The sequence below is a fragment of the Amblyomma mixtum genome, chromosome 6, assembly GCF_055824585.1.
Source record: "Amblyomma mixtum isolate Tamu chromosome 6, ASM5582458v1, whole genome shotgun sequence".
Taxonomy (NCBI): Eukaryota; Metazoa; Arthropoda; class Arachnida; order Ixodida; family Ixodidae; genus Amblyomma; species Amblyomma mixtum.
Window position 1 is genome coordinate 106,887,448 of NC_143017.1, and position 27,017 is coordinate 106,914,464.

The 27,017-nt window shown below is 47.3% G+C and overlaps 2 protein-coding genes across 5 annotated transcripts in view; one reads left to right on the top strand and one right to left on the bottom strand.

Moving 5' to 3' along the window:
- LOC149339944 (acetylcholinesterase-1-like) overlaps positions 1-27,017 on the top strand; it is a 245,475-nt gene that overhangs the window by 120,035 nt on the left and 98,423 nt on the right. The window lies entirely within an intron of this gene.
- The window catches only part of LOC149339948 (acetylcholinesterase-1-like), a 56,303-nt gene continuing 34,817 nt past the window's right edge, over positions 5,532-27,017 (bottom strand). For 2 of the 4 annotated variants that reach the window (XM_089548653.1, XM_089548654.1), the window contains exons 2-4: positions 20,898-21,213; positions 17,968-19,491; positions 5,532-7,635 (exon numbers count right to left, since the gene is read on the bottom strand). In XM_089548653.1, coding sequence (XP_089404779.1) covers positions 7,446-7,635; positions 17,968-19,481 — 1,704 coding nt within the window. In that variant the 5' untranslated portion in view covers positions 19,482-19,491; positions 20,898-21,213 and the 3' untranslated portion in view covers positions 5,532-7,445. Of the gene's footprint in view, positions 7,636-17,967; positions 19,492-20,484; positions 20,834-20,897; positions 21,214-27,017 lie in introns of those variants that run through there. The other 2 variants (XM_089548655.1, XM_089548656.1) reach the window with 2 other exon arrangements.

Here is a 27,017-nt window from a genome sequence, read left to right on the forward strand (position 1 = left end):
CACTTGAGATCTCAGGTGGAATTACCATGTTTCTTACATTAAAAAAGGCTATGCAAAAACTATACTGCAAGAGAAGGACCCTGCAGAAGTCTACTCAGTAGATAAAACTCTTAGCTTGCAAAGGCCCGCTCTTGATTATCCTGCGGCCGTGTGGGGTCCGCGTACTCAACTTAAAGTATCAAACTTGAAAAAATAAAAAAAACAGCCCCATTCATATATAGTTCATACAGTTGGCGTAGCTCAGCAGCTGCTCTCATGGCAAAAGCAAATTTAAAACCATAACAATTGAGACGGTATTATGAGCGAATGAAATTTATGCATTTAATCTACAGTAGTAAACACGGTATAAACATCAACATTTATGCACGCTGTTACACGGCGAACTACGCGTGGAAAGGATTTTAAAAAATTAAAAGAATATATGTGCTGAACAGAAGCCCTCAAAAACTCCTTTTTTCCAACAACTGTCCGCTAGTGGAACGCCGTGCCTTCTGATGCTGTGGAATCCTTGACTGTCGAATCTTTGTGATCAAAACTCAAGCGCCTGTATTAGCTGAACAAATTTTTTTTTGTTCGCGGCAGGCAGTAGGTGCAATCTTTATTTCTTTCTTATCAATATATTTTGTGTTGTAGTTGGCACCTTGTCTGCTGATGCAGCAGTGCACGCTTGCGCAAACCACTTTTGTCTTTTCAATGATTATCTCCCCTAGTGGGCGGACCATTAGCGTGTTCGTTTTTTAATGCGCCTTGTAACGTTTATTTGTTGTTTTGTTTTCTTTACTATGTACGTCCAGTTCTGGCTAAGGCCTACGGCGACAGCTGGCAGTATTTGTGAAATAAATAAATGTAAGCTGCGCGAAATGGTATAGTTTCGCTTTGTGCTTCTGGTACTCCAAAATGAGCCAGGCAAGCCCCTATCCCAGAAGCAAGAAGGTTCTGCTGATATGTGGTGCCGTCTGCGCCTTCGGTAATGAAAAGTATTGCCGAAATGAGGTCATTTTCGCCGCAAAAAGTAATTAATTTTTTGTTGTGGGCACGCAACCCAAACGGCAAGTTCGGAGTCAGAATAGATTATTGAATAGCTGACACTTCCCTATTACTATTAAAATAACTTTTAAGGAAGGCCATCGACTTGCTTCCCACAATTACGCAAGATATATTCAACAGTATTTACGAAGGAAGTAAGGCAGAGCTATAAATATAAAATATAGTTTTGCATTTTCGCTTTGTCAAATACTAAACAGTTGGGTTTTCAAATGCATTCAAACGTACCATTGGCAAAAAAATATTAGTTACCGCTCTTCACATGCGTTTCCGCCTCAATGTACTGGACGCGGAGATTCGCCATTATTGCCGACTAACTGTCTGACGAGCCGATACATTCGCGGCTGGCTCCGTCGAAACCAAGCACAACCTGCATCAACAAAGCATGTTTGTGGATATGCTAAGGCAATTCTTCATAATTAAAGGACTCCCAGTTGCTGTCAGAGCGAATGTTAATGTCATGAACTCACACACAAGGAATACCATATAACAGATCTCTTGTTTGTGGCCAAAGGACACAGCAGAGACAGAGAGGGAATAATGAACGGAAAGGCAGGAAGGTTGTCTAAGCGACGCCCAGTATGCTACCCAATGCAGAGAAAAAGTGCGCCCAATGGCGATGGTGGGCTTCTTAACAAATACTACACATCTTGACCTCGAATGGAAATAAAAGCTTGGAACGAGCTAGTTGCTTCGTAGGCGCACTGAATGATATTAGCAGTCAGTATCTTCGGTATAGTCAGCTCACTTACTTTTAGGAGAGGAAGGAAAACAGCTGAGAAGGTACATGACAAATAATTGCATCGAATCTAAAGATGTTGCATCTAATTTAGGAAATGCTTAGGTGGCCTACACCACTGTTTCAGAGTGGAATCAGTTCTGTACTAATTTACTGTCCTGTGCTGGGTCACTCCTTGTGGAGACAACTATATGGACGGTTCCCTTTTGTTTGGTAATACAGTTTAGGGAGGAAATGAAGTCATGCGCCTGAAAAACGTTCCTGGTGTGAAACCACTTTTCCGATGGGTCAACCCCGACCAAGAACCGCGATCCCCTTGCACGCTTGGCAGATGCTTTACCTCTACGCTATAACTGTTCATTACTATAAATGGTTGTGCTAAAGCGTACAATCATAGCAGCTTAATGTTACTGAAGTTGAATCACATATGGCCAGCAAAGGTTCTTTCTAACCCAAGCGAAAAGTTTAGTTTACCAAGCATGGCACTTTCAAATCAAATCAAATCAAAAATTTATTTTCAACATTGATACAATGTTGATGGCTTCCGTGACAAAAAGCTGTGAGGACAGCTTGACTAGGTCAGGGAACCATTTTGGCAGCAGCGACTTCATATACACTTCAATAATTCAAATACAAATGAAATGTGCAACAGAGTACATACATTGTCTTACTTACTGAATACAATAGTTAAAATGCAAGTGAATATTGTAATGGAATACACGGACTTCATTCATCAACTTAACTACGCCACAAAAGAACAATGTGCCCTACAATAAAACTACGCAACAAACGAATAAAAATTAGTACCATAAAGCGTTTTACCCATGAGATCCCGATGAGAAGGCAAACACACACACACTCACTCTGTATGCCCAATTTCACAATTACCACTCAAAATCATATAACAGTCTTAAAAAATTGCCCAGAAACAAACATGCTGCGCAATGCGGTGCGCGTTAGGGCAATGGAACCAGAAAATTGTGTTTTAATCTTGTTTAATAGAAATGGTACGTTGTACGTTAATGTTTGCAGAAGATAATTAGTGCGTGGCCGCGGTACATACCATTCCTCAGACGCTCTGGTTCGATATGTGCGAGTTTGCAAAGTAAGAGTACACAGCTCCTTCAGGAACTGCTGGTAAGATACACTTGAGAAGTACAGCAGGTATAGTAGACGGTAATCGTAAATCTGTTGTATACTGACCAACTTGAACTGAGTAAAGAGGTCATGAGTGTGGTGAAAGTATGAAACATTAGCAATGCAACGAACAGCTTTCTTTTCGAGCCTATGTAGTATAGTTATGTTTTTTTTAGTAGTCGTGGCCCAAATTAACGTGCAGTAGTTAATGTGGGACCGAAAGACGGAGTGAAAAACTTGAAGTTTAATGTTAGTTGGAAAAATATCTCGAGATCGACGTATTAAGCCAACAGCGGAAGAGAGTTTTTTCACCAGTTGCTGTATATGCGCATCCCAAGTCATACGGTGCGATAGTACCACTCCTAAAACCTTGTGCTCTTTGACTATATCGATTGTAGAGCTGCCCAAGCGGAGCCCGCCAATCAAACTTACTGGTTTGTTTTTTGAAGCAAACAGAATGGCTTTTGATTTTTTAGGATTTATTCTTAAACAGTTTTTGCTCGACCAATCAAGCAATTTGCAGAGAGTTTCATTAGCGGTATGTAGTAGGTGAAAACTATTATCTGATGTGAAAAACAAGCTGGTATCATCAGCGTACAAAACAAACTTGACATGCTTATCAATACGAACCACATCGTTCACATAGATATTAAACAAAAACGGTCCCAAAACGCTGCCTTGAGGGACGCCGCATGGTATTTCTTTAAAGGACGACAGACTGCCATCGATAACTACAGACTGCATGCGTGTTACAAGGTATGACTTTAAGAGTGAGTGGGGTACGCCCCGAATGCCATAGTGATACAGTTTATTAAGGAGAACAGTATGGTTAAGGCAGTCGAAAGCTTTGCTATAATCTACAAACACCCCAAGCGTTAGTTTATTTGCATCCATGTTTTTGAGTATCAATTCCTTTTGAATCAAAAGGGCAGACTCGGTAGAGCACCCTTTTCTGAACCCATGCTGACATTCAGAAAGAAGTTTATGCTTGGTAAAAAAGGGGTCGAAACGAGACAGAATAACTTTTTCAAGACCTTTTGAAAACACTGGGAGAACTGACACTGGTCGGTAGTTGGCAGCATCATTCTTGTCGCCGCCTTTATATATAACAGAAACTTTTGCGCGTTTCATGTTTAGTGGGAAAAAACCCGTCTCCAAAGCAAGGTTATAAGTGTGTACGAGGGCTGGACAGATGACGTCGAGGACGTATTTGACCGGTCGGACCTGGATATTATCTATGTCAAGGCTTTTACTGTTCTTTAGTGACGTAAATATGTTGTAAACCTCAGCTGTATTAGTTGGCACCATAAAAACAGTGTTCAAGAGGTTGTCGTCAAGGACGCAAGACGTTACAGAAGGAGCAGCATTGTTAGTCATGGCAGTTATGTAGTGGGTGTTGAAATGCTCTGCTAGAGCACCTTCAGTAAGCAGTTGACCTTCGACAGTCATCTGAAACTGATTAGGCGCAGCTGTACGCAGGCCAAGTGCGTCGTTCACAATCTTCCAGATCCGATCAGGACGAGATGTCGAGGCATCCTGAATCAGCTGCTGAAAGTACTGCACTTTGGCTTTCCTTAGTTCTGATGTGATTCGATTGCGTAGTTTCTTGAACTCTGCAAATATGGAAGGCTTACGCGTTTTTAAGAACACAGCGAAAAGCTTATTTTTATCTTCAATCATTTTTACCTGCTCGATGCCGATCCAAGGTTTTCTTATCGATCGACGCTGCCTAACAGATTTCAGTTTGAAGCATGCCTTGTAATGGGCAGAAAAAATAGTCATAAAAGTGTCGTATGCTTTACCTGCAGTACTTTCTTAGTAACTTGCCCACCTCGAAGTAACAAGCAGCCTACTATCAGCGAGCAGATTTTACACGCAACTGCCGTTGCAACACGCAAAAATACGTTCGATTTTCCCCTGCTGATCCCATCATAATACGGACCGGTTATCTATGAGACAAGAGAAGTATTTGATGCACATGAATTAACTACGAGCTCATAACGTCTCACCTATCTGAACCCGAACCATAAAGACAGCAAGCAGTCAAAGAAATAGAGATACAAAGTATTTTTTTCTTGTTCTCTGCATATTGCTTGCTTGGTGCAACCCAATACAGTGCAGCCTCAAAGCAGGCGGCAGTTCCAGCCATGATCGTATACCAAGACGCCCATCTTTCCGTCGTAGTCCTTCCGTCCTAAATCAGGCCAGTAAATTCATTGCACTCACCTCTCAAAATAAAATTTAGGTCTCAAGAGCCTTTTTTACAGTACACTGATTATCTACTAGGGAATATATATCATTAAACACATCTCCAGTTTAATTCATTTTAGCGCAAATCTATTTTCATGCTAAAGCTCCGGCAGTGTCAATAAATTTTTAAAAATGTTTTTAATATGGTCAAAATATTTCAGCATTCAATCATAATAGGCGTTCTCTTCGATGTCGAACTCATGACAACATAGTACTAGTGATGTCGCTGATGCTTCACATTTTAATCGGCATGTTTAACTGACAATCGCGGTACTTTCAGTTCTTTCATTCAGCATTCCCGAGTCTCTCTCCGAGGGAAACTTGTTGCAAAGGAAAACTGAAGGCACGACAGGCGAAACGATTAACGAAACAAAGCGTCTTTATTTGCTCGTCATTGAATGTACATGACGCAAACCTGACGCCGCCTTTTGCTGGGACTCTCTGTATCACACTCAGGAGAGTCGAGACTATGAAGCCCGGCGAGTATAGAAGCACAAAGGCAGTGGACTGTACATTGAAATGTCTGTCTGCTGCAATGAAACAGTTTTTCAGTCTTACCACGTACTGGATTCATTTGGGAAACGCATAGCAGAAACTTTCACATGCACTGCTGAACATCTGGTATGCTTTCCGAGGAACATCTGGTATGCTTTCCGAGGCTACGTGACTTGAGTCACTGTTTTTTGTGGTCGTATTTTATTTTCAATATCTTTTTACTACCCTTTCGTGCGGTGCGGAAAAGCCACTGAGTGGTACACTGGCTTATTTGATTCTATACAAGTGGCAACAAAGATATTTCCCACAGTTTAACCTTTGAGGCCTAATAGATATGGCGCGAAAAAAATCTATTTCTTAACACAACAGACGCATTCTGAACAGAACCCAAATTTCTGCTTCGCAACTTTCAAATCAATGATCACTAAGGCGTTGAACGCCCGAAGCTTATGTTCGCGAGTGATGCAGCATTACGTTTTGTACTGAATGGCTATCAATTTTGTATTGGTAGGGAAAGTTTTCCACGCGGTTGTCCTGCGTCTAGTCCTGAATTAGAATAGAAATGTGTTATTTGCGACATCTTTTTTTTTTTTCATAATACTAGACTATTTTAGAGCATCTCAAGAAGAGTTACCAATACGTGGGTTGCCGAAAATTCTGTAGCTTAGCATTTATGCCTTAGTCATCCTTGAAACTCGAAAATTAGGAAACGCCTCTTCAGTAACGTCAACCTTCGATTCAGGAAACAAGCGCACTTCTTTGGGTACGTTAGCCTTGAGGAGAACAATGACGAAATTGCCCGAACTTATGGGGCAGGGGTTTTCATGAGCTATCATCTTCGTAAGCAAGGCTCCCTCATCCGGTATTTATTCTTGTTGCTCTTAAGTTGTGGCTTCTAAACTGACCTTGCAGCCTGGTGTCACCTTTGAACATTTATATTCCGAAGCTTATTGTCGAGAGAAGCACAACTGCTCTGCAGCGTGCTCAACAAAACGCTGCCATCAGATCTGCAGCCTTCTGGCAATAATACCCGACCCCCTGAATGTTCACGCTAACCTAGCGTCACGTGCGAGGATAATTAGATCGTTCACTTTAGGCACACTGCACTGTGTTTTGCCAAAAGTAGAACAAATGCGCACGTGGTGTCATTCTAAACTTCTATGCATACTTCAGTTTGTTGTTTTTCGACATATAAGAGGCAAAATTTTGTCCTACTTAGTGCAGCAAATTCTTAATGGTGACGAACATCATGCATGGTGTTATTTCGCTTAGCCACCACAGATTACTAGGAATGCATTAGGACGTTATACCTGATTTCCTGCATACCATAACCATATTCTCTACCATAACCTTAATGAACGTTCAAACAATCTCTCTCCTTTCTCTGGTGAAAACTACTTCCTGAATCTTCTTGTTTTCTGGAAGGCAGGTTTACGTATTTCCATGTTTCCTCACGTAAGCTCGAAGGATCGTTCTTGAGAAAGCGAAATGTCAAACCGACAGCACGAGAAGTTGCAAACAAAACACACCGAAGATAACAAACAACAAGTCCAACAACGCGAAAAAGAAAAACCAACAAAACAACAGAGGTGGAGGCGAGGACGTAGTTGGGACGTATAGACCGCTTGGAGCCCACTCAAGCGGCTGCACGCTGGAACACAGCCTGACGTAGAACGCGGGCACCGGGTCCTACAGAGACGACGCGGAGCACATTGCGTCAGCGATGAAGTCCCGCACTCTGACGCCGTCTCACGTGACGCCACTGCGCGCACAACGGCTTTCACCCGAGCACAATGTCCTGCGACGTGCCGTTGCCGCCGCGGTGCCTCCAGAAGTTCTTCCAGAAGTTGCACTCGTCGAGACGCGGTCCGATCTGCACGGTGGCGTTCCTCGCCGAGAGGGACAGGTACTGGGGGTTCTCCTCCGAGAATCGAGGCCACGACGGCACCATCGACGGCATGTCCGGCCGCCTGGAATGAGACGCGGGAAAAAAAATGGTCACGAGAAGGGGCCACTCTAACGGCAACATGCACATCGGTGTTACCGGTTGTTTAATAAATGAGAATACAATATGAATAAGGGAGCAATTACTCATTAGCTTCCATAGAAGCGCAGCCAAGCGACAGCAAAAGAAAGCTCAACAGGTTTCACGGAAACATCGCAAACGAAAAATTATTCGCGATCGCTGTCCGAGGCGGTCGCTCTCAAATGTGTTCTAACACCACCGCGGTGGCTCAGGGGTTGTGCTGGTCGGCTTCTGAACCGAAAGACGCGGGTTCGATCTCGGCTGCGGCGTTCTCATTGCGATGGAGGCGAAATGCTAGGAACAGATGTAGTGCGCTATGTCAATCCAAGTCAAAAAGCCCCAGGTGGTTGAAATTATCCGGAGACCTCTACTACGGCGTCTGCAACAGCCTGAGTCGCTTTGGCATGCTAAAACCAAATAAACTTGAATCAACAGTGCTGGCATGGACGACGAGCAAATGTTAGGGATGCAAAATCCAGGCGGAATTCGGTATTAGTCCAATGTTTTTAGTGGAAACTCCTATGTAGGAGCTGATTTTTAGTAGAGACTCCTATGGTGGAGCAGATTTTTTGTAATCTACTATACTTCCGGAGTGCACCGTAATACATTAGACAAAGTCCGAATAACTGATCTATCCCTTTCGTCATGAGGCGCACATTCATTTATTACAGCTGCTTTAGTGAAGAAGATTAAGTCCACAGCCAGCCTCCGCGTCGCTCGCGGTAGACGAAAGCGACACCGCGCAAGCAGGGTGCGAAATCTGCGGCGGCGAGTACAGGTTTCCGCGAGTCCCCCCAGGTGGCGCTACGCATCTACCAACCTCAGGGTAAGAGGCAACCGAGTTGTTTATATTAACTCTATGCGGGCACGGTCCACCGCCTTGCTATGCTTTTTGTGCTGCTGCTCCACTTAATGAGGTTTGTATAGCGGCACCCCGCTGTGCATTCACAAAAGCCCTGTTTTTATCTTCTAATCGCGTGCTGCTTAACGAGTTCCTCTAAAGACCTTGAATCGTTGCTAAAGGAGAAAAATGTGGTGCGCTGCATTTTAAATTTGTTAATCATTCTCAATTACCACAAGGTTCTGAAAATTGGTTTCATGAAAACTGAAAATTTTTGCAAAACCTGAAGCTTCGCATATCGCCACTCAAGTATTCAATCATTGAATCATTAAATTTTGAAGCGAAGTGCATTAGTCGCACTCTGCGGCCGGTTAAAACGAGATGATACGGAATAAAGTTAAAAATTTGCATGATATCACACGATGTATTGCGACAAATATGCGTTTGTATAATTGGTTGTACAATTCGCTTTTACATTCGCTTTTGCATTCATCGCCTTGCGCTGTTGCGTGGGCTTCTGGTGAGGGGCGGTGGCGGGTGGATGACACATTTTTGCCGATGGGTGTCCGGAGGCGGCATCTTCCGGTAATGCTCCCCGATCCACTCCGGCGGGCGTTGTGAGTGGGAGCTTCACACATACGCACACATAGACCACGGCTTTTCTCGCCGAAAGAGCACTATACTGTTCACGCGGTATAATCACTATTCCAACTTTATCGCGCGATTTAATTTAAAAAAAAAAGCGTAAGAATCAGTTGTCTGCGCGATATTAGTCTCCGCTTAAAAGAACGCCTTCCGGGGCATGTTCTTAACTGTTCATCTTTGGTTACAGGTACGAAAAAAGACGCAACACAAGACGGAAAGACGGGACGACGCGCCACTCACAACTGATTTATTCGAAGGCTACACGCACAAATATATACCGTCTTACATGCAAGGAATACTATTATCTTCAAAGTTGATATGATAGCGAACGGATGAAAAAATTGTCCTCAGCCTTATACAAAGATATATATGTGCCGCTAATGCGCATGCTTCCTTTTTTTACAATAAAAAAAGCTTCGATTATTTCCCTAGCTTATTTTCTTAGTCTCCGCTGCTCTTTTAGCTGCATGTCAGTCTGCTGGGCGAATATAAGATCCGTGCTGATACGCCGTGCGGCAAGTGTTCTCCTCCGATATGTTTTAATGGAACTAGGAGGTCAGCAGCAGATCCTGACGGAGTAATCTATAAGAGATTCTCGCTGGAGGGGTACAGTACGTCTCCTCGCAAGCCAAACACGTAGTATGGTCAGCCGAAGATGAAACCAGACTGTTATCACGCATCCGAATCATCTAGGACAAGGAAATATCTCTCGTTTTATGTGGCCGACCGCCGAGATAAAGCGTTTTCCATTCGAACAAGAAATAAATGGTAAAGGGTGTGTGTGTTTGTGTGTTAGAGTGTGGGAGTAGACGTTTTTGGTTCAACATCGGTAGACCCGTAGAACGGGCGCAGAAACCGAAAACGAGACCAGAAGGAGGCAGACGGGCGGCAGCGTTTCGTTCTCTCTGAGCTCGTTCCAACGTGAAGTGGTTTACGGGGTCCTTTTTTCTAGGCTTACTTCGCATACTGATAAAAAAAAAAAGATCCACGACAAGATGTTTTGTGTCTACACGCCGCCTGCATGTGCCTGCTGTGTTCTCGAGGGGCTCCTTTCTTCTGAGGGAAACTGCTCCGGCCGTCGCCGTGCTCAACGTTGGACTGTTGCGCGTGCGCTGGTAAACGTAAGGCGAATAGAAACGTAAGCTCGCTGCGGGGGTTATCAGCAGTTCAAAACATGCTTTTTGACACCTCCGTGTAAATACAATGTAAAAGTGTGTGCGTAAATGAGCATAAGTCAAGGGGCCCCCTGCTTGCTGATACTTTCTTGAAAGTTATGACGCTTCATTCCTACTCATATTGTTTCCATCACTCACCTAAGGGCCAAGCCTTGCAGAGGTGCCAGTGATAACAAATTCAAATTTTCTTTAAAGCATCTCAACTAAGTTAATAAATAATTAAGGACGAGATTGTTTAGAATGTGCAACGCTGCCCAGTTCTACAGACGAAAAGCGAGCAAGCCTGATCGCGTGGATGAACAAGTAAATGCACAAATTAATAGCGCCACGTAAACAAGTTGTATTATTCGCTGCCAACTACTAGTAATGCATTAGTTTCTTGGCTTTTTTTTTCATGCGCGTTCTAGAAAAGGGTTTCTCTTTTTTGAGCGGAGGACCTTTTAAAGCCACTCTTGGAAAATTGTGCTAGCTTAACTTAAGCCTTAGCTGTCTTCGAATATGCAGCGATCGAAAGCGCAGAGATTGGCTAAATGAACAGTGCGACCTTAGCAGTTGCTAACTCTTTTCCTAACCACGTAAAACTTATAAGGCGGCCTTCCACTTGTAAGAATTAAGCGCACGTGCTGTCACAACGCTATTACAAGTAGAGGAATGATGATCCGAGATCGTGAACGAAGAAGCCAAGATTCAAAAGAAAGGTTTGCAGCGCACGTGATTTCTTTGGAGAGTATTGAGATCTCTTTGCAATGAATAAAAACTAATAACCACCGGTAACCATATGAACCGTTAATTGGTTAATGGCAGGTGCCGCCACCGGTGGGGCTTATGCGACCCAGGTTTCTCTTCCCAAGCAAGCCCTCGCCACCGGTCATTAACTTAACTGCCACCTTACATGGTGGGCACTTTACTCACAATCGGGTAGGCAGCTATCGATGACGCCACAAGGTCACGTGACCTAGGTGGCCCAGCTAGGTTGCTTCTCTGGGAACTTTTCGTGGATTTTTCGTTAACGGCCAACGAAGCCGACGGCGATGACGGCTTTTGTGCGACACGGGCTCCTTAACGCTGTAACAATAAATAAGGCTCGTTGGCTTGCTGGTTACTACTTAAATAGCATGCTAAAGGCTAGTTAAAGGGTTAAAGGCTAATCAGTCACAAAATGGCTACATTTTGAAACGTGCGATAATTGTAGTTGATACTGAGAAATCTGCGCAGAACGATAGTCAGTAACGGGAACGATTGCAACGTAGGCAGCGTAAGCCTTGTAGGACGACTGCAGCCTAGCCTTCCGCCACTGACAGCGCTGGTACTGACGACGTGAAGTAAGCGCGCCCTTTGACCTCAGCGTCCAGCGTGCGGCCAATTGTGTTCGCTTATGGCCGTTAGCGCCGCTCGTATCCTCCGCGTGTCTGCTGTCGTCCTACCACTCCGGGTCGGTCTCTCCCGTGACCCGGAGAATATGGCCCTGAAACACACCGCAGCGCCCTTAAGCGCCAGAGCGAGGCCATTCTCAGGAGGCAGAAGCTGAGCAGATGCACCATGCCTGCCCGCCACCCGTCTCACTCGTCAGGATAGCACACGCCAGCTGGGCGTCTAGACTGCCGCCTTCTTTACTCAACACTGTAGGAATATACTTAAAAGACATTCTCGGCCTCCTCCGGCTACAAAAACCGTTGCATACCATTTTACATTCCGTTTGATGCCCTGAGGGAAGCAACATCGCATTAAAGAAAAAAAACGGGGCTGCCCTCATGATTTATGCATTTGGGATCTGCCAATGAGTCCAAGTCATCATTATCCAGTCCTTGTCCAAATTCCCAACTCTATATCGTACTGAAGGAAAGATGGAAATTACTTTCTTCTCAGGTAAAACCGAAAAAACCAAAGCCGGAGAGGTTAGCTTAATTAATCATGGCTAGCTAAATGACTAGTGAACGGATAGGAACAAAAGTTTACCAATAGTTTTTAGGTTCTCCTCGAGGTAATATGACAGTCAGTTGCGCATTTTAATCACCATCATCAGCCTGACTACGCTCACTGCCGGTCAAAGGCCTCTCCCAAGTCTCTCCAGTTAACGCTGTCCTTAGCCATCTGCGACCGCCGTCTCCCCGCAAACTTCTCTATCTCATCTGCCAACTAACTTTCTCTCACCCCCTGCTTCACATGCCTTCTCTTGGAATCCAGTCTGTTACCCTTAAGGACCAGTGGTTACCTTGCCTTCGCATTACAGGCCCTGTACAAGCCCATTTCTTCCGCTTTATTTCGACTGGGATGTCATTAACCCGCGTTTGTTCTCTCACCCACTCCGCCCACTTCCGATCTCTTAACGTTACACCTATCATTTTTCTTTCCATAGCTCGCTGCGTTTAATACACGTGCACATCGTATCCAGCTACGTCCTTTTATAAATCAATCAGTCTTTATTCCACGTTGAAAAAAAGGCAGAAGAAAAAATACGATGAGCTTGACTGACTGGCCTCGGAGCCCTGTGTAAAAATTTTCTATGGCAGCTGCAAAAGCGCAGTTTATTTTATACCTTTAACTACGCTTTTCTGCCCACCAGATGTCATTCTGTCTATTGGCATCCGTTTTTCTCTCAAAACACCGGAAATGGCTCATATTAAATGCTGCTTTGACAGAAGCCAAGTACGTTAGACTAGTAGTGATATAGATTTACCTCTATTCAAAGTAAGTTTTCACGCTAAGAGAGTATTGCTCTTCAATATACTTCCCTGCCAGAACTGCAGCTCCGGGGATGCAATGAAGAGATCACTCACTGTAATTTGTTCAGCAACAACCTGTCCTGGTATTTCTGAAGCAGAGTTCGAATCTGTATTATAGAAACGCTTTGAGGGAACATTCAAGGTTGGCTTCAGTTACCTTGCGGTCGCGGTTAGTTTGTTGGAGAACCAAGAGCAAGATGTTTCTATAAGTATTTCCAGCAAAAAGTAGCATTTAACATGTAGGACAATATTTTTCGGGCATCTAAGCGTAGACTCAGTTTCCTCATTGAAGTGAGAATGAAAGGTGCGTACTTATAATGTTACCACGGGTTTAGTTTTCAATTAACGACAAAATGCTTCTTGCACCGAATTGGCACTTTAAAAAGAACGCACGGCCTAGCGATCGACGTTTCTGAAAGCATGTCGCACATCTGAAACTGGCGCACAGAGCGAGTTTCTCAGTGCAGAGTTTGAGAAAATTTTCTACAGGAGATCACACCTGTGACTAGTCCACAAAGTCTAGCACTTAAACTGAAGGCTTCCATGAGTAAGCTGTGCACAAGGAACTTACGCTAATACTTTTCGCAGGCACAGGCTAGCGCAGGCACAGGCACAGGACAGCTGGGGAGAATGAACCACTGTGTTACCGTGGGAACTGTTACACGTATTTTATGTACACGGCCTACTGACATCGCTCCTTTGTGCAAGTAGTGACTTGAGCGTGACGGATCTTTCATGGCTGCTGTAATACTATGCTCGCTGAGCGGCGTATAATCAGTCAGGCGAATCGTGCGGTCGGGTTCATAAGCCTTTTGATCCCTAAGCGCCGGCGGTGAGCGAGGCGGCAGAATATGCGGCGACACAATGTCGATTTAGTTTTGCGATTCTCAAATGATTGAAGCTGCCGCTCTAAATACGCTGCGGTCCACTCAGATTGTTACATAAGATGGCAGTTACTAATGGTTCCTCCTCACCCTCTCGCTTGACGCCAAAACTCAAAAAATATATTTTGTTTCCGTTCCATCTTTTCTCTAAATCTGCATACCCAAAGATTTTTTTTCTTTTTTCCCCGGATCTATGATGTGGTTAGTCTTGCGCACACGGCTATTGTCTTGTTCTGTGCAGCCCTTCTGCTTCCAAGGACATAAATCCCATAACTACACACCTGCGCCTGAATTAATATATAATGCCGATGGCCTAATTTGTTTATAGTTGGCAGGTTGGGACTTGCTTGGTAGAGATTTTGTGCGCGCACCATAACACGATTCGAAGCTTACATATAGGGTAATAGCATCGCGTGTAGTCACTCGATTGCTTTCTTTAGCGCTCCGCGGTAGTCTTATTCGCTAATCTGCTCTAAGAAGCTCCAGTCAAAACCAGGTCATCGAGATAAGTTTAAAGAGCCAGTTTCCACATCTTCCGTTTTCGCAGAAAGGCATCGCGTGTGTTGGCGCTCTTTGTAAAAGAGTAATAATCGGCTGCGAGAGGAAGCGGTGGTAACACAGAGTGCTTGGCTAAGATAACACTAAGTCATACAATCAAGGTGATTGTACGCTCGCCAAAAGAAAAAAAGAATCAAGGAACCAGCGCTGACGGCACTGCATGCAGCCTACTGCACGATACGGGGATCGCTGAAAAGCTGCGCGAGCACTCTTCTCCCAGCCCAGCGACCTTGTGCGTCAGAGCAACAGAAAGCTCGCGGCGTAAGTAACATCAACTGCTAACCGGATTGCGCAGTCGGGCGGCAAGGACCGATTACGCTTGCAGTGTCGTCAGATGCTGAACTTTTGATGGTGATAGAGGACGTTAGAAGTAAAGGGGAAGGGGGGTCGAGGCCAACTTAAACTTGGCACGCGCGTTTGTGAGCCAGCAGGAGCTCGTTTTCCTTTACTTTATGCTATGGCAGGCACAGCGAAAGTCCCTGCATGGGCTATCTGCGGGGCTTAGATTTTTAAGAGCTAATACTATCGATATATACGATGTGTCGTCTTTTCCGAACAAACAACTTACCACAGATTTCTTTTTTTTTTTTTCGGAAACGTCACAAAACTAAAAATCGCTTGCAGTTTGGGGGTCAGGAGGGTGGCGCTATACATAACTTAGCTCACAGAAACCAAGCATCAAAGCAATCATTTGCGTTGCGGGCAAAGAACTGACATCGCCTTGAAGCGTTAGCGGAAAGAAGCTGCTCGACTTGGAACTTTGCCCAGAGTGTAAACCGCCCTAGCTTTTGTTCAGTATCTGTTATCTACAAAGCCCAGGGGGGGAAGACAGCTCGGCGATTCCCCTGTGTTTTATTTCCCTGGCTGTGTTATGCAAGCGCATGCCGGACAGATCGATTGTTTTAAAAACGCGTCCTTGTTGATTAGCCTGCTCGCTGGCAAAGAAGAAGGAGGCGGCGGTGAGCGGCGCGATTATTGCTCTCATCGCACGCGGAAAACAATGAAACTGCACCCGCACGGCCAAGTGACATTTGGCGCCGCCGTCGTTCGTTTCGCTTCCGGGTACAGCCTCTTCGAGAACGGCCCCAGCAGACCACCGCGCGGAAGCAGACCGCATTGCTACTGTCCGGGACATTTCGTACTGCCTTAATGTTCTAGCAGCATTCGCAAAGCCGATTCCTTAATTTATTTATTTTTTGCCAATGTCCCCGCGTCTTTAGCGTTTGAGCTGAACTGTCTTCGAGCCATGCAGTGCCTAGGGCACCTGTTGCCGCCCTCTATAAGCCTTAGATAGTTAGGAAGGGCGGCCTAATTTACTGTATAAAGTGACCACGGACAGCATAATGGGATAATGGAACGAAACTCGGGTCACGTGCCAAGTTGCCTAAAGCCCTTCCGTACCGCAATGCAGCTGGCCTTCCGTCTCGAGTTGCTTGAACGAGACGTTAGTGGCGCCTTTCCTGCGCGCCAAATTTTCTGTTTCTCTCTCTTGATGGGCGTGACGCCTTGCTAATTGTGAACAGCAGGAGCTCCGCCAAACGTCAAGAAGAAATATGATATTTTTTGCTTTTGTAACATCAGAAGTTGAGCGATGTCAGTGAAATGAGGTACCATAACGTAAAAAGCAAGGACAAGACTATGTGTTTAGCTATGTGTTTAGTGCTTTGTGTTCTGTCGTGCCTCTGCTCTTTGCACTATGGAACAGCATGTGAATTACCCACTAGCCCGAACAATCACCCTTCTAAGATATTAGTGAAATCGGCAAAATCGATACTCAAGTACGTCGGAAGGACACTTCAGCCGTTAGCGACTGCTACGGCGCGACTTTTTATCAATTAATATGCCTATACAGTCACAAGTAAGAGGAGAGACGTTAGACACGCTATGCATATTAGCCTGCGGCATGTTAACTGATAACTTTTAAAGTGAGTTGGTTGTGTGGTTTTTTAATGATGCACAATTTCAATTGTTCTTACCATGAGCATATGCGGTATTATTATAATTTTTGTTGTTATTAAGCGGTATAGCGCATCTCGGGTAGCCTTTGAGACGGTTCTGTCCAACTCTCACGACACCGTTGTAGAAGCATCTTTCTTAACTAAATAGCTGTTCATAAAGACAGCCAGAGTGCCCGGACGCCTATCTAGTGTCCAGACGTTTGTTCAAGATGATCTCAGCGGTGAAATGCGTGAATATCCACTACAAAAAAGGAGCACTTGAATACTCATCCCGAAATCCGAGCTTGAACCGCAGTTACAGGATGTTCTCACGGTCAGCCCTTCTGAAGCAACTTAATCCCGCATCTCACAAATGAGAAATAAAAATTTGCAACATGCCCAAGCATTGAAATATAATGTCTTTTCGGAAAAAATTTCTCGGCGGCAGATATTTAAGAAAATTTCAGATTTTACTTAGCACTTTATATGCAGTCTACTGAGTTTACGGCATCACTTGAAGGTGCCAAGGTCTTATTTTTGCAAGCATTTCTTTGGTGTGTGGTATAGTTACCACATACTTGAGATGCCCACAATATTTGGAAGTATCTAGAAAGGACCGTACACTTGTTTGCTCGGGTCTTATTTTTTCGCTGCATGATAACAGCGGCTCATGCCGTTCCGTGGGGAGCGATGGAGCTATGGTGCTTGTTTAGGTCTTCCGCAGATGAGCCAAGTGCCAACGAAACGGGCCGCGTGATGCAGAGGGACCCGTTCCCGTGTTTCGCGCGCACTACCGCAAGAAGTAGGCTATCTCGTGTTAAGACGATGTCCTTGCTGTCTACCCGGAGTCACGCGCGGGCAGAGAGGTCGGAACGCGGAACGCGGCATTCGTTCTGCCCCTGTTTTTCGCCCCTTCTTTCCGCTCGTCGCGTTTGTGGGCGCTTCCGTCTGCGTGCTGCGCTATGTACAACACTTCGCTAAGTTCAGGGACGGCTTCAAGACTGGTACCCGCAGCTTGAAGGTTCATCGTTTCAAATTCTGCCCTACTTACGCTCTTGCCAACTAGTTCATTTCTCGTACGAGTGCGCATTTCGCCGGCCTCATCGATACCCTGCGTGATACGGCACGGAAATGAAAAACACTCTGATCTCGCATCCGGCATTAAATCGCGGCCGCCGACGTCTGCTGCCTCGTTTAAAGCGAAAGGTCAGGAGGTACGCATGTTCCGAGACCCTTTCGGGCGCCTGCAGACTCGCATGGGGGCGGAAACGGGAGTTAATTGAAAAAACGTTCGCAAGAGACCAAATGAGTCTGCTCTGGGGTCGCGATCTTAGCGCCCCGTTCACGTATCCAGGGAGGAGATATCCCGGGGGCGTATTTACAAAGTGGATCGCGATCATCTCCTCGAAGAACCCCCTTTCTTTCTCTTCCCGCCCACTTTCTAGATGCTGCCGAGATGTTCGAAAGCAGAAAGGAAAAAAACCGGCCGATAGGAATCGATGGCCGCACTCACCCCGTGCGTGTGAACCTCCCGAGCATCTTCATGATCTTCTCGGAGAGCAGTTTCTCCTCTTCACTCTTGCTCATGTCGCTCATGGAGCCGAGCATGTAGAGCGTTTCCTCACCGTACGTCGGGCCGAACAGCTGGGAGCCGAACGACGACTCTTGCGTCAGCATGAAGTAGTAGACGTTGGCGCCGCGCCGTGCGAGGTCCTCGCCGAATTGGTTTCCGGGGCAGAGGGTGACGCCGTCCCCGATCGCACGGCCACCAGCCTTGAGCATGTCGCTCGGGCTGTCCTCCGTCTCGTTAAGATAGTAGTTGGTGATGGGAGCCGCGTTACGCTTGTACATCATGCCGTAGAAGAGGCCCACTACGTACCGGACGTCGCCCATGGTGATGTCGTCCGGGGGAGCCCCGTCGAAGTAGCCGCCGTAGTAGACGAGCGCCGCGGCCTCTTCCTCAGTGAGGCCCATGAGCACGTCCATGCCCTTAAAGCTCGCGGAGTCCTCCATCATGTCCTGCGGACTCTTGGGCAGGAACTCGTCGCCGAACACGGGGAACAAGGAGATGCGACCGCGGCTGAACTCGTACTGGGCGCTGTTGGCGATCTCGTGGACGTCCTTGGACTTGAGGCACTGCATCACGCCTGCCGGGTTTCGCCTCCAGTCTTGCTCGCTGTCCAGGCAGCCCAGCTTGCGGGTCACGGTCAACGCCCGGTTGTACGCCACGTCCGGCTTGTTAAGGGGCGTGGTGGTGTACGGGTTGCCTCCCAGCAGTATGGCGCGCTTGAATAGGCCGCGGCTTTTAGGCGACAGCATGTGGTACCCCACGCTCTGGGCGCCGGCGTCATGACCCATGAGGGTGACCATGTCCGGGTCCCCGCCGAAGTACTCCACGTTGTCGCGTACCCAATTCATCGCCAGCCTCTGGTCCATGAGTCCCAAGTTGCCTGGCATCTCCTTGTTGCGGCCGTACATGAAGCCGAAGGCGTTGAGGCGGTAGTTGAACGACACGGCGACCACGTCGCCCACCGATGCGAGATGGGACATATCTGCGGATGCCCGCTCGGAGCCGCCATGCGTGAAGGCGCCCCCGTGGATGAACACGACGACAGGACGCCGCGAGCATTTGACATCCTCGCCGCAGGTCTCCGGGGCCCACACGTTCAAGAAGAGGCAGTCTTCGTTGACGCTCAGGTCATAATTGTTCCAGTTCTCGTCGGCGTAGAAGTAAGTCTGTGGGCACGAAGGCGGCTTGATTGTGGCGTTGTAGATGCCCGTGCCCCAGTCGTAGTGGGGCACTGGTTTCTTAAAACGCAGGTCTCCCACGGGCGCCATGGCGTAAGGAATGCCATAGAACTCGTCCACATGCCGGTCGTTCACCGTACGTCGCACGCCACGGGCACAGCCTGTCCTAAAGCACACCACCGGCGAGTCGGAAAAGATGTCGTTCTCGGAGGGCAGGCTTCGGCCGTGCACATGGAGGGCGCTGAGCGCCACAACAGCCAGAACAAACGAGGCGAGCATTGCGATGCGACTGCGTGAAAGGACACAAAGGTGACAGTTAGTCTAAATTCTTTAAATCAACAATAAGGTCAGCACGACTATACCTCATGAATCCAAAGCATACAACAGAATATGCAAGTTGTTTCCACATGCAGGAGCGCAATTTGTGCCTCGTTCATGAAAAAAAATGCAAACGTGAACGGATGTTGTCTATGTATCTTTTTTAAAAAAACAGTCGCTTGTGGCAGCCTGCATCACATACACTGCATGAAATACCTGGCGCGTCAAGCGCTTCCAAGCACTTAACGCGGAATAGAACTAAACTGAGCTTTAGTTCGATCTGGCAATTTTGGTGGAACTCATTATTAATGGCGCACACTCCATCGTCCCACAGCCGCCGCTGTGACTCCGCGGTTACGGCGCTCGGCTGATGACCCGAAAGAGGTGGGTTCAATCCCGGCCACAGCGGCCGAATTTCTATGGAGGCGAAATTCTAGAGGCCCGTGTGCTGTGCGATGTCAGTGCACGTTAAAGAACCCGAGGTGGTCGAAATGTCCGGAGCCCTCCACGACGGCGTCCCTCATAGCCTGAGTCGCTTTGGGACGTCAAACCCCCGAACCGAACTCCCTCGTCCCATCCGCGCAGCCTTCGCAGACTATTTCCTGGCATGCACTTGACAAACAGGAACGCAAGCGGTCAACGAATCTTCTCCCTCCTCTGTATCCAAGTTAACCTCTTTGTTCTGATTAGATAATCATGCACACAACGAGCCTCTTTTCTCACAATCCCTCCTTACTCCTAAAACGCTTGCAACCCAGCGAGCGCCATCGACATAAAACTCCGCTCTCTTGTCGGATCGGCCTTTGTCGGAGAGGAAATATTTTTGTACAGCCTGCAACCTTATCAATTGATCCACATATTCCGTATACATATATTCACTGTTTGACCGGTGCTCGTCATGCCTGGTAATTTTACCACGAGCAAGCAGTATGACAAAAGGCAAGGCTCCACTCGCAGAACTTACCGTGTAAGATACAGAGAAACGCAATCGCCCAAAAATAGCGCACTGTCGCCAGAGCAAAACAAACTCTGCCCTAATCTAACGCGACGCTGAAAGACCTCTAAAAGCAGCAAAAAGTTCTCTGGCCACTGAAAAGCTAATACGGGGATTCGAGCAACGTCCGTACACGGAAGACTGTAGGTACGGTGGATGCTTAAGCTTGGCTCCAGAGAATGCGCCCTGCGCTCAGACTTTGGCTAAGGCACGATCAGACGCTAGACTCCCGCCAGCGGGCCCCGGGCACGACTAGTGAACCACGATAGGGAACCAGGCCAGATGAGCTCCGCCGGAGGCGTCGGACACGACTGAGCGAACACCGGCGCCGGCGGGACAATGTATAGCGGCTCGCACGTGACCGGGGAGCGTGGCGTACCCACCTTGTCGAGTGGCTATCCTGGGCCCGCGGTCAAGATCAGCATCCTTCACACGCCCTCTCCGCGGAAGCTGCAGAGCGTAGTGATTCCACGTCCATACGGGGGCCACCTTTTGACGCGCGAGTCGCGCCCCCCTCTTCTTCTTCGGCCGGGCCTTGAATACAGCCGAAAGGGGTACACGGCCGCCGCCGCCGTGCGCAGGGAAGAAGCCGGCACGGGAGAGGAGATCGAAGCGGAGCACTCTGGAAGGGCACGGGCTCTCTCTCCACTCGGTCTCTCTTGCGCGGCGATTACGCGCTCGGCGAGCGGCGAGGGCTACCTGCGAGAGGAGACGCGCAGGGGGTGGCGGCTTACGTCAAGACGACGAGTTAGCAATGGGTCACCACGGCGGGCCCCAACACAGTCTGTCCGCTGCTCTAACCCGCAAGCGGCGCGCGGCCGCGCAATTCTCTCCCCCACCCCCTCCGGGCCTATTAAGCGCGGTATCTCTCTCGGACAAGCTGGACGACCGCTTGTCCGTTCACTCGTGCCTCCTCCTTTTCCTCGTGAGCGGCGCATAATCGAATTTTGCGCGCTGACGGAATCGAGCGCGCGCTTTCTGGGCGCAGGGGCAAAAACAGGCCGTCTAACAATCGACTTTGTTTTCGCCCGCATAGTTCGTGTATAACGTAATATACGTTCGCCAGTGTCTGCGTGGGGTGTTCACTTCGTGCGTGGGTGTTTCTGTGTTTGTGTTTGCGGCGCCCTCACAGTGAAGCGAATTTGGATGGATGCGCTGAAGCTGCGACCTACAGCTGTGAGTTGCGCGGCCGCTTGCGATCAGGGAGACGCGTTCCGTTGTCCGTTAACGAGGGGTCAAAACACTTCATTCAGGTTCGCAGCCTTTCCCTCCAAGACGCACCCGGTAAACGCGTCATGGCCGCTTCTGTTGCGTGGCTCTGCGTCGAGGTGTCATTGCTCGCTGGATGGAATCCGCAATTCCTAACAAATCTGCAGGGTACGTCGCCCTGCGCCTAAAGAGCCTTAATGTCCAGAGAATGAGCCGCTGAAAACTGAGCGGCCGCTTATGACCATGTGCGCTACACGCGGCCTCCGTAATGCTGCCCCTTATTTTCTTGCAGGAACCTTACGCGCTCGTGTAGTACCCTCGCCAGAAATAAAATTTCACTTTTTTATTTTGTTTTATACAGGTGGAAATCAAGCTGGCACCTGCCTGGACATTACATTAAGGGCTATGGGACAGCCGACTCTGCGCTGCTGCGCACAATGATTCGGGCAATTAGAATGGACGAATAAAGACCTCTTCTATCCATTCTCCTCGTGAAGCCTCCGCGTTTGTGAAATCGTCCCGTAATGAGGAAAAGTGTGCAAGTCCGCTTATCTGTTTCAGCCTCTTAGCTCGAGCACCAGATAGGTCTGGCTTACGATGCTGTATGTAACCAGTCAGTCTATGTGCTGGCGCTTAGGCGCTGTGATTAGAGTTACATACCTTTCATTTAGATTTCGTACAATGGACGCTAATCGATGCAATTTATTTATTATTTCCTTGTTTAGAGGCACTATCAGCACGATAAAGGCCCATATATGAGCAGTGTTGTACAACCTAGTAAAAGAACTGAAAACAGAAGAGCACAGTGCAAAAATACATTGAGACCCAACATATCGAGATCGCTTTTTAAAAACAACTAATATCAATGATCAGAACACTTCACGGTTTTCAGCCTTTACTACTTGTTCTGGTAGCTTGTTCCAAACTATAGTATTTAAAGCAATCGATCAAAAATTCTGCTCTTTCGTATTCCTAGAACGGGTATATTGTGTTTCATGGGACATTGCTTCCCTGATGCGTTTGCGTTTGTCTATAAGTATTTCGGTATTCCTAGTATTACAAAACACATTTAATCTTCTTATCTTCCTTTCTACTTCTATGAAGGGTAAGACAGCTCTATCCTAAAATGTCGAAACTTATTCTTGACGTCAGTGCTTAGAAAAAATTAAGTGCACGGAGCGTCTTTCAATTCAAGAGTACCTTGAAAGAGCACAGGCAGAGGGGAATCAAAAATGTGTTTCCAGCGTTGTAGACTTATCTCAAAGCAACGAAGAAAAACAAAGCCAGGCAATGCGAACTTGAGGTCACGTAGAACATATATTTCCAAATGATTCTGACATTATATGGTGCCACAAGAGTGCCACCGCTTTCACTGAACAACGGTTACAGGCCTTAGTCGGCGGTTTCAGATCGTGAAATCAGTAAGTACCAACCCCACACCGTTTGACCCCTGCAGCAGCAAATCTACTCATTCTGCTGCCTTACTGGCCAGAAATTTTGGGGTAAATATTTATAACAATCTCTTCAGGAAATAAATCACAAATATTAATGCGTGCGATCTTTCATCCATTTTCCGTCTTCCGCTTAAGCTCCTGCGGCTGTTGTTTTTTAATTTTATTTAATAAATGCACATCGACGACTAGCGTCGGACCTGCTCTACCATTTACGTCACTTGTTATGAAATGAGTGGTATAGGAACAAGCTTGCAAATACTCTATACTTAGGGATTTCCAAGTGCTGAGTTCTCTCAAGGAATTGTCAGCGTGTTGCTATTTCCTTTCCGCCTAAGCACAGCGCGGTGAAAGCATAAGCCTTCCTTTCCGCTCTCTTTATTACAATGAGCATTGTCTTCGGCACAAAAGTTCGTGCACCAGAAAATTTGTAGCGATTACTTGCATCGAACGAATATTTGCAACCATGGAGAAGCAGCTGCGGCAGTGACCGGGAAACAAGTAAACGCCACCATAAAATGGCTAGCAAAAGCACTCGATGAGTGGCACAGAAAGCAGTTTGAAAAAAAAAAAGGGGCGGGGGGGGCGAGGAAGGGGGGGCCGCCTCGTTACTGGGCTCCTCACGTTTCTGACAAAGGATTTTCATGCTGAAAAGGAAAGTGCACGCAATATCCAAGGCCGTTTTAAACGCGAAGTGCTCGAGACATGTCAAAGTTGTAAGAGACTTGAACGCTGTGCCCAGCTGATCTTCTTTTTGTCTTCATCCGTTTCTTTTTTTTTTGTGCGCGTTTTCCTCGTCATTACACAAAGCGGCTAGCGGGATGCAGGCGAGCGGACGATCGCCTCCACCCTATCTGCTGTGAGCTCCACACAGCACATTACTATTTACACGCCTCAGGCGTATGCAGGTCGTCGTCTTCCCAAGCTTCAAGTCGTCAAAGTCGTTCTCTGCCGATTTCGTGGATACATTGCAATAATCTTTACTCAGAAGAGTTGCTGCGTGCCCGACTGCTAGACTAACGAAGGCAAGACGGTCAATGTACATCCGCCACAGCATCCGTGGTAGCAGCGTAAGCGGCCAGAGCAGCTAATCGCCGCGACTGCCTCTTCAAAAACCATTTAAATGTACTTGATCCCAGCAGAACGTGAAACGCGTTGTTTTAGGGACGAGAAATGACCAATGTCATTATGGAGAATACACGCCACTAGAAATCCATGGTTGATGTTATCCTTCTCCTTTGTATTGATGCCGATGTCAATGCTTTGCTGTGTCTGGCCAAGGTTGCCGGGCGTTTCCTTGCAGCTATGATCTTTTTTGAACCGCTTTTCTCACAGTACAATTGAAGTTTTCCTCGCACGTGTGTACTTTTAGATATCGAAGGCTACGGGTGGCAAGAGGCCTGGAAGCAGTTGGCCGCTTAGAGCGCAATCATCGAGCGAGCAAGACAAGGAAGAGCGACATCAGGAAAGTTAAGAACAATCGTCGTCACCGTCACATCAGAAATACACTTTCGACGCTGCTTTCACTGCACGAGTGTATCCCGCAAAAAGAAATAAATGTACCGGAAATTTTGTAATTCCAGTCTTCAAGGAGCGCCGCGTCTCATTTCTGCTGCCGCTGGAGCAATAAAGCCAGCAGTCAAACTTTTTTCGGTGACCGAGAGGATGGCGGAGAGGAAGTCGGAGAGGGGGGGAGGGGACCTTCGCGGTTGTTGCTGCCACTGTAGTGCACAAGAATTGCAGTAAACTGCAGTGCTAGTAGTTCCTTTGAGTAGTGGCTTCTTGAGCGCGTATATGCTCTTTTATTTTCTATTTAGCAAACAATGTTGGCTCGCCTTTTGTAGCCAAGGGACGACTGGTTTCAAAACAATAAGCTAAACAAACACTGCCAACGTTCACTTGAGAAGTTACGAAATGAAAGCGCTCCAAGATAGGAAAACAACCGCAGAAGAAAAAAGGTAGTTAAGGTATGCATCGCCGCCAGCTAAACAGCTCGTGTCAATCTTTCTTTTGAGGAGAGCATAAAAGCAAAAGAAAGAGAAGAACCGGGCATACACAAAGAAAATGCCCGCTGAGAGTGAAGAACAAGAAAAGACTGATCGAAGCTGAGCACAAATGAATATACAGCTGACGTCTACATTTTAACAGATTCGTTGGTTGGCGGTGTAAATCATTTAACCGCGTATTTTGCCCCGAGAATCAATAGCAGCTCTTAGAGCGCAAACTCGGTCACACAGGCGTTGGTTTCGCCGTGGTAGGCCCTGGGAGTCCCACGAGGAGTCTCTTGGCGCCCAGTTTCGCGACTGCGTTACGAGCCGCTCAGTCGCTCTCAACAGGGAGACAGCGACTCTGCGTTCTTCGACCCCGGCCGACCTTTTCCTTCGGCGCACTTCGGCGACGCCGCTCACAATGAGATCCGGCTTCGTTCGCGCCCTGCTCGCTAATGGCTGTACACCCGTGTAACCGCGCGCTCTCTTTTGAATCGTAATGCCGGGAGTTACGCGGGCGCCGGCAGCGTCGCGCGCTCGTCGCGGTTGCGTGCCCTGCTGCTGTTAGCACTTGCCAGCTTTTAGTTCACCGAGTCGCCGGTCGCTGCGGCCGGCTCACAATAACGACTCCGCCCCGGGACTCGGCGCGGGCTTCTCCGCAGCTGAGCTTGACCCTAATGAGAAGCGGCGAGCTGAGCTGCTACAGATTGGCTTACGTAAATACAAGCAAACCTCACACCACTCGCCTGCGTCATTCTTACTTAGCTGCGGTCGCGCGGAGAATTTAGAAGAGCGGACCGTGAGTGCGAGAAACGTTCGTCTGTCTCAGTAGCGCCCGCCTATTCAACACTGCGGGTCGACGTCGACCCATAATTAGTGTAAATAATGCGAAATTGGAGCAAGGTCTTGAATAAAGACAGCGAAAAAAAAAGTCTAGGGTATCCTGTCGTGTGCAAAGAACACACGCACGCTGACGGTGTTGTACGCGCACACGCATGTTGAAGTGCCTGCTTTTTACCGGGCACATACGGTCGTTGCCTGGCACTTGTTTCGATCCGCTTTCTAGTGCTGTGCGAACACGAGTCGGCCTTCAGTGCTTCTGTTGTTGCGCGCTCTCCCATTGGCCTGAATATCTTGCTAAGTGTAAGGCTGATTTTCAACATGGCTGTCCATATTTATGAGCTAAGCGCCGCTGGGAATCAGTCCACCCCCCCCCCCCCCCCTCGCGTTTTTTTTATTTTATGAAACTTGATCATCGGCTCTTCTTTGAAGTGTTCGCGAATCTGTCTGTACAACAGTAGTATAAAGATGTTAATAATGCATTTTATGAAAACTGACTAATGGATGCTTATTACAATGATCAGACTGAGTTCCATCTAAATCATTAGTGAAATTAATTATCAGTTCCAGTTCTGAAATCACCCCCACTACTTACGCCACTGTTACAGCAGCCACCCACAGTTCGGTAGGACGGCTGTCAAATAAAGTCTTGTAACAATTTTCTAAAGAATAAAATCACGCTCCTGCGCTAGATAAAAACAACCGCGTACGTGCTTCCTATTGCACAAGATTCCTTTTAGTATTTCAATAAGGGATAGGCCTAATAGACGGCTTTGGTGCAAAACAAGAGACAAAGGTTCGAAAGGGACGTTGTTCTTTCATTGCTCTTTCTATACCTGCATCGGAACATTCAGGCCGTACCCAAAGTTTCTCCGCCGCGGTGGCTCAGTTGTTATCGGGCTCGGCTACTGACACGAAAGACGCGAGTTCGATCCCAGCCACCGGCGGTCGAATTTCGATGGAGAAGAAATGCTAGAATCGTGTGTATTGTTCGATGTCCGTGCACGTTAAAGAA